Source organism: Diplotaxodon limnothrissa, linkage group LG11 (assembly GCF_057381915.1).
Source record: "Diplotaxodon limnothrissa isolate DT_005_m linkage group LG11, D_limnothrissa_male_GT1.1, whole genome shotgun sequence".
NCBI classification, from domain to species: domain Eukaryota; kingdom Metazoa; phylum Chordata; class Actinopteri; order Cichliformes; family Cichlidae; genus Diplotaxodon; species Diplotaxodon limnothrissa.
This window is the reverse complement of record NC_140606.1, coordinates 9,530,293-9,537,557: the sequence shown is the minus strand read 5'-3', so window position 1 is coordinate 9,537,557 and position 7,265 is coordinate 9,530,293. Positions and strand designations below refer to the sequence as shown.

The 7,265-nt window shown below is 42.9% G+C and overlaps 1 protein-coding gene across 1 annotated transcript; it reads right to left on the bottom strand.

The window, feature by feature from the left end:
* LOC146622322 (histone H1.3-like) lies at positions 1-285 on the bottom strand. The gene has a single exon (XM_085365094.1). The coding sequence runs from the start codon at positions 283-285 to the stop codon at positions 1-3; it is 285 nt and encodes a 94-aa protein (XP_085221220.1).
* Between the last annotated feature and the right edge of the window lie 6,980 nt (positions 286-7,265).

Below are 7,265 nucleotides of genomic sequence, written 5' to 3'. Positions count from 1 at the left end.
CTATTGTCCTCTGATGCGGTTGCTGAAGTTCTGCTGCTGCTGCCTTCTTGGGCGACTTCTAGCAGGTCCTGCCGGTTTCTTGGCTTTGGTCTCAGTAGCCTTGTTCATCTTGAAAGATCCGGAGGCCCCGGTGCCCTTGGTCTGCACCAGAGTGCCCTTCGCCACCAGGCTCTTGAAGGCGGTCTTGACACGGGCTTTGTTCTTGTCCACATCGTAGCCTGCGGCAGCCAGAGCCTGCTTGAGACCGGCCGCGGACACGCCGTTGCGCTCCTTGAAAGCGGCCATGGCTTTCACGATCAGCTCGCTCACGCTGGGGCCGACCTTCTTCGGCTTGGACCTCTGCACAGGGCGTGTTTATGATGGAGCTTTTCCGACACAGCCGGCACGTTGAGCGCATCATTCAGGGTCCATTTCTTTCATGTAGCTATGGTCGCTAGCCAGCATGCTAGCCGCATGTGGCTTGCCGAGTCACTCAGTCCTTTCTGAACATGTTGACATGCTGCCGCCGCCGAACCTGGCCTCAGATCCAGCAAGCTTAGCGCGCTGATCTCCAAAAGGTCCCGAAAGCCAGAAAGACGTCAAATAAATGTCTCGTTCTAAGAGTTCAAACAAAAACTCCTCTTCACGCCGCCATCTTGCTCGCCCCTCCGTGGAATTCATCCAATCAGATAGGAAGATGGGTTTGCTTTTCTTCTTCTCTTGTGCTTTGTTAGGTTGCTTCTGCAGCCTCTGCTCCGATACTGCCGCTGCTGATCAGGTTTTTCTTCAGGTAAGAGTGAGAGTTTTGAGACAGATCGTGCTATAAATAAGTCAGCCAGAAACTTGGCTTGAACGTTTCCAATTATTAAACTATTGTTTAACAACTATTGTTTAAATTTTCGTCCGACCGCTGCTTGTGGAAAATTGATACAGGTCGGCTTTTGACCTGAAAGTGACAAACTAAGACATGTTCATTATCATCATCACTGCTTAATCAACACACATCTCTCTCTCTCTCTCTCTCTGTGTTTTTGTGAACAATCCTTTCTTAAAAGCAGAAAATGACATTGTAGTTGTTTTTCGGCTGATCAACACAAAAACCTTTTTCCTGTGATTATTTTTCTTTGTCTACAATGTAATTTGTCTCTTTTTCACTCTTTTTTTTTCTTTATAATAGCTTGTGATCCGCAAAATCACCGCTCTCACTCACAATCAAAGGCAATTACTTTTGCACAGTGCACAAAAACACTGTGATGTCAGACACATTCACACTCACTTTTTCATCTGCATAAATAAACCATATGGCTGGAGATATGTGCCATGGTGATCCATAGGCATGATCACACGTTTATTTAATTATTTTCAACCCAACAAAACAAATAAACAAAAACATGATGCTGATGCTACACACACACACACACACACACACACACGAGTCATAGCTCTGTTTTCCTCTCTTTGAGTAGTTCTCAGACAGCTCTCGATCTGATAATGTGTAGCCTGCTCATCAGCTCAGGAAAAGAAAACTGCAATGCAACATCACACAGTAGTTGCAGCATATTAGTTGTTTTCACAGGCGTGCTGTATATTTCAACAATGGCTCATAATAAGACGACAGTCTTCCTCACAGGTCAAGTGCCTCTATGCACTTCATTAGTTTAAATATTTACCTATATCACTTCTCCTCATATGTCATTGTACTGAATTTAAGCAACCACAAGCTTAATGTAGATTACTTTTAACAACTATCCACCTCAATTACGTCTATGGTCTGGCACACAGGCTGTTGTCGATCAGGGCAAGCTAAAGAGTTAACATTTTGTGTCAGCTGCCAGGAGCAAAGTCCAGCACAAACGTCTGTCTCCCTCCAACTCACTCTTGGTTGCTTAGAAACCCATGATAACAACAACAGTCGGTGTCACAGACCACGTGTTCTGCTCCGCACACACTCACACAACAACAACAACAACGAGACGAGGACGAAGATGACAATAACACAAAATAGGCCTACTCCGGACTCACACCGGACCGCTCGGGACCCTGACCCAGTTGTGGGACGCTCACCCAGTCGCGCGACAAAACCCAATGAAGGGACGCTCGGGACACACACCCAGGGCGATTTCAAAACCGGACACTCACCGGACGCACGTGCTTTATCGCACACAGTGATAAAGACTTTCAACGCAACCTCACACAGTGGATGCGTGCTTTGCTGCACACAGCGGCAAAGACTTAAACTTACTTGGTGTTGCTTAGCGTGTAGTATAGCCTCGAATCCCGCCGATCGCCATTCATCGAGGAGAAAAGACAGACAGCGAATCCACAGGAACTTCCTGGCTGACGTCAGTCTTTCAGCGTGCCTCTTCTCCCCTCGGTGAATGTCGACTCCAGGGCTCCGGCTCTCGAAGGACCAATTAATGATAGGTTTGTAGCTTGAATCTATCCGCTGGAACGTTGAAGACAATATAATTACACTGCAAAGCAAGACACAAGTAGGCAAGCTTCTTCATGTTTCTCGTGCACGGGAGAGAACCGGACAGGCACCGTTCCTTCGCTTGACCCCAGTTGTTCTCGTCCGTTCTCCCGTACCACTGTCCTTTTATTGAGGTTACATGAATATGCATAGGTTCATTAACATATGACGTCTACATTCACACAAAGAGTACCTTGCCTGTGTGTGTGTGGGGGGGGGGGGGGGGGGGGTACTGCTGATCAAAGGGTCATAAAAGCACACAAGCAAACATCCTTGGTCAGGAAGAGGGTAGACCCCCCTCATCCTAGATAACACAGTAAGGAAGTCCAGCAGTTCATTTATCTAAACAAAAGGCTCTTATACTTAAACAGATATACGTGTGTTTACTATACCATAAATCAGCAAAGGAAGATACGATCTCTCCTCTTTAGGGGAGTGAACTCACCCCCTCTTCATGCCACACAGAGTTGTTACAGACCTCTTACACTCAGAAAAATTATGGTTCTTAAATGGTTCTTCAGATGTCTTCATGGTTCTTTAAAGAACCATCATACGTCAAAGAACCTTTTTATTTTGTGGATGGTTCTTCAGCTATTACAAATAGTTCTTTAAAGAACAAAAGGTTCTTTATCAAATCTAAGTTTGATGGTGTAAATGTCATAAATATTTATTCACTATAATGAGGCTGTGAATTATACTGTGTGTTTTCTTTGTGTGCATGTGTGTGCGAAGGGGAAGGGCGGGATACCTGGCAATTACCCTTTAAGAGAAGATGGTAGGAAACTGAATATTCAAATAAAAGTTAGAAATAATTGCAAACAATAGACACAATACACACATTCAAATACTGTACTTTAGTTTTAAATTTTAATAAAGCATTACTATTTTCTACTCCAAGGCATTACTTTTGAGATTATTATATATTTTTGAAAATATAGCATAATGATAATAATAAACTTTACAAACCACCCAGCAGTATGTAAAGTCAAATTATAAAATACAAGTAAATAACAACTGCAGAACAGAATGTCAGTGTAATGGACACAGACTTCGTTTTGACAAAGCACACTGCTTAGGTAAATGATCTGAGTAGTTGTTCATCACTGATCAATTTGTTAATATGTGTTTCGAGCCAAATAAATGACAGGGAGAGAGAGAGAGACGTCAGAACACGTCATACTATAACCTCCCGGGAGCGGACGGAGGGGGTCAGTCGTTGGGATGCGCATGCGCAGACAGAGTGTGCGAGCGGCGGGCCTTGACCTTCGGGAAAAAAAACTCACGGACGGTGACAGCGAAACGGATAACAGTCTTCAGTACCTGCTGGACTTTGAAGCTGTGGATTCTGGGACTGTTAGAAAAGGTAAAACATTTTCATTAAAACCTTATTACTGTTTTGTTTTTGTTACTCGTCATTGTAGCTTGCTGTTAATGTTGTGCTAACAGTAGCGGTTAGCTAGATACGTTAGCCGTTGAGGTCAACGCAATTTAGTATCCAACTGTTTTCCTAACAAAACCACTGTTATAATTAAGTGAAGCTGCTCCCAGCTAATTTGAACCTTTGGCTTCTAAAATATGTGGTTCAATTGCGTGCTGCGTACATAACCTAATGTCAGCTAGACCGAAATTAAAATTTAATATATTGTTAAAGTCACTAAAATGGCGCCTGAAGCCTGTTATGACGTGAGCTCTGTGTCTGCTCTAGAAACTCTTGAAATTCTGTAGATCTGAGCCGTACATTAAATACTCACATGAACCTGTACTTTGAATTCTGTATGAGCTGTATAAAATACAGCTATGCATAAGTGTTTTGAATGAATAATTAGATTAGATGACTCTTTATTGTCTAATCGAATTATATAGAAATGAATAGAAATGTGACATGAGAAGGTGTGTCTTTGACTGTTCCTGCATAACTTAGTTTCGGACTAGTTGACAAGTTATGCTCCGGTCATTTGATGTTTCCAAGGTAGATGTTCTTTTGTAATATAGTTAATTTTTTTGTATATTTCATTTATCCACCATCATACATCATACATACAAGCTAAGAAGAGGTCGTTATACTAACAAGAGGTATCAACGCCGGGCCAAAGTTCAGCACATGGTTAAAGTTTGTAATCCAGCCAGGGTGTAAATATCACTCAGCAGCCAGAGCTGAAGCAGGTAGCATCAACACATAAATCTACTCTACCCGGCTTAAATCACAAGAGCACCTCTGACCAAAAAGCTGTAGATTTTTCTTGTTTGCACAAATTAATCCAGATTCACATTAATTGTGTTCACAGCTCCAACAAAATGAGGAAGAGGAGGGGGAGAAACACAATTAGGTTGAATTACAATTGGATGGAAGGCGAGGACAAGGAGAAGGAAGCTTAGGATGAGGAGGAAGAAAAGCAGCAGGAGCATCTTTAGGGATCCCTATGATGTCATTGAGGTTGGTTTCATTAATATGGTCCTCTCACAAAGAACGATGACTTGTTTTAGTTCACCTACTTCCTGTATTAAATAGTGATGTGCAAAATGTTGTGAAAAACCATGGAGCAGGTACGTATAGTGCATCTGCAGGTAAATGAACATCAAATCTCTAAGACAGACTGAAATCTGTATATTTATCACCCTTATGATAAAACCCATGTCAGCCATTGGTTTATGGACTTTGTATTTTGAAGCCTCAACATTTGCTTTCTTGCTGTTGCTATGTTGGGACCATATTAGGATGAGGGATCAGAATCTGGAGTCATGCACACTATTGTTTCATTTAGTGTGTATCCATAAGATTCGTACAGCAGATCCAAGTTGTGCCTTGAAAACAGGAAAGTCGTCTGCATAGAGGAGAACTGTAATAGCAGGCTTGTAAAAAGTGAGGCTTTGTGCTCTCGTTTTACTTCTGTCACCCTGTTTTGATGCAGATTTCACTTGAAATCAGGCAAGAACTGGACTTATTTTTTTATGTGTTCTTGTGAATTGATTGTGTATCGCATATGTTTGATTTGACTTTCTGCAAGACAACAGTTGTCCGCTGGCCAAAAAAGTTTTCCAAATACCTCCACGTGATCTAGCCTGGATTTAGAAAAGAATAGCAAAAAAAATCTGCACCTTCTGCTTCAGATGCAATTTGTGTTTCTGTGTTCAGAGGCAGCGGCGAGAGGGGAGACCTCGGCTCATCCAGCTGGAGAGCCTGACCAGGAGGAGTCGAACATTAACTGAGCTCTTCCAGGGCACCCTGCAGACTCGGCTGTTGGCATCGGCGAGGGATGACGTGAACGCCAAACTGGAGTCCATCACAGGTCAACTGCAGGTATGCGAGTCAGACCTTCTGAGGAGGGTTTCACTTTTCTCTTCTTTATAATTTACTCTTTTCTCTATCTCTTTCAGCTCCTTGTCTCAGAGTGGGAGGGATTTGAAGCACAAAGGGAGGAACTTGTCATTTGGTTGGCTGATATGGATGTGAGGTTGACCAGCTGACAGGAAACACCAGTGAAAAACTGAAACAACTGCAGGTGTGGGCTTGTTTTGATATGACATATACAGGGAGTGCAGAATTATTAGGCAAGTTGTATTTTTGAGGAATAATTTTATTATTGAACAACAACCATGTTCTCAATGAACCCAAAAAACTCATTAATATCAAAGCTGAATGTTTTTGGAAGTAGTTTTTAGTTTGATTTTAGTTTTAGCTATTTTAGGGGGATATCTGTGTGTGCAGGTGACTATTACTGTGCATAATTATTAGGCAACTTAACAAAAAACAAATATACACCCATTTCAATTATTTATTTTTACCAGTGAAACCAATATAACATCTCCACATTCACAAATATACATTTCTGACATTCAAAAACAAAACAAAAACAAATCAGCGACCAATATAGCCACCTTTCTTTGCAAGGACACTCAAAAGCCTGCCATCCATGGATTCTGTCAGTGTTTTGATCTGTTCACCATCAACATTGCGTGCAGCAGCAACCACAGCCTCCCAGACACTGTTCAGAGAGGTGTACTGTACTGTACTGTGTTGTAAATCTCACATTTGATGATGGACCACAGGTTCTCAATGGGGTTCAGATCAGGTGAACAAGGAGGCCATGTCATTAGTTTTTCTTCTTTTATACCCTTTCTTGCCAGCCACGCTGTGGAGTACTTGGACGCGTGTGATGGAGCATTGTCCTGCATGGAAATCATGTTTTTCTTGAAGGATGCAGACTTCTTCCTGTACCACTGCTTGAAGAAGGTGTCTTCCAGAAACTGGCAGTAGGACTGGGAGTTGAGCTTGACTCCATCCTCAACCCGAAAAGGCCCCACAAGCTCATCTTTGATGATACCAGCCCAAACCAGTACTCCACCTCCACCTTGCTGGCGTCTGAGTCGGACTGGAGCTCTCTGCCCTTTACCAATCCAGCCACGGGCCCATCCATCTGGCCCATCAAGACTCACTCTCATTTCATCAGTCCATAAAACCTTAGAAAAATCGGTCTTGAGATATTTCTTGGCCCAGTCTTGACGTTTCAGCTTGTGTGTCTTGTTCAGTGGTGGTCGTCTTTCAGCCTTTCTTACCTTGGCCATGTCTCTGAGTATTGCACACCTTGTGCTTTTGGGCATTCCAGTGATGTTGCAGCTCTGAAATATGGCCAAACTGGTGGCAAGTGGCATCTTGGCAGCTGCACGCTTGACTTTTCTCAGTTCATGGGCAGTTATTTTGCGCCTTGGTTTTTCCACACGCTTCTTGCGACCCTGTTGACTATTTTGAATGAAACGCTTGATTGTTCGATGATCACGCTTCAGAAGCTTTGCAATTTTGAGACTGCTGCATCCC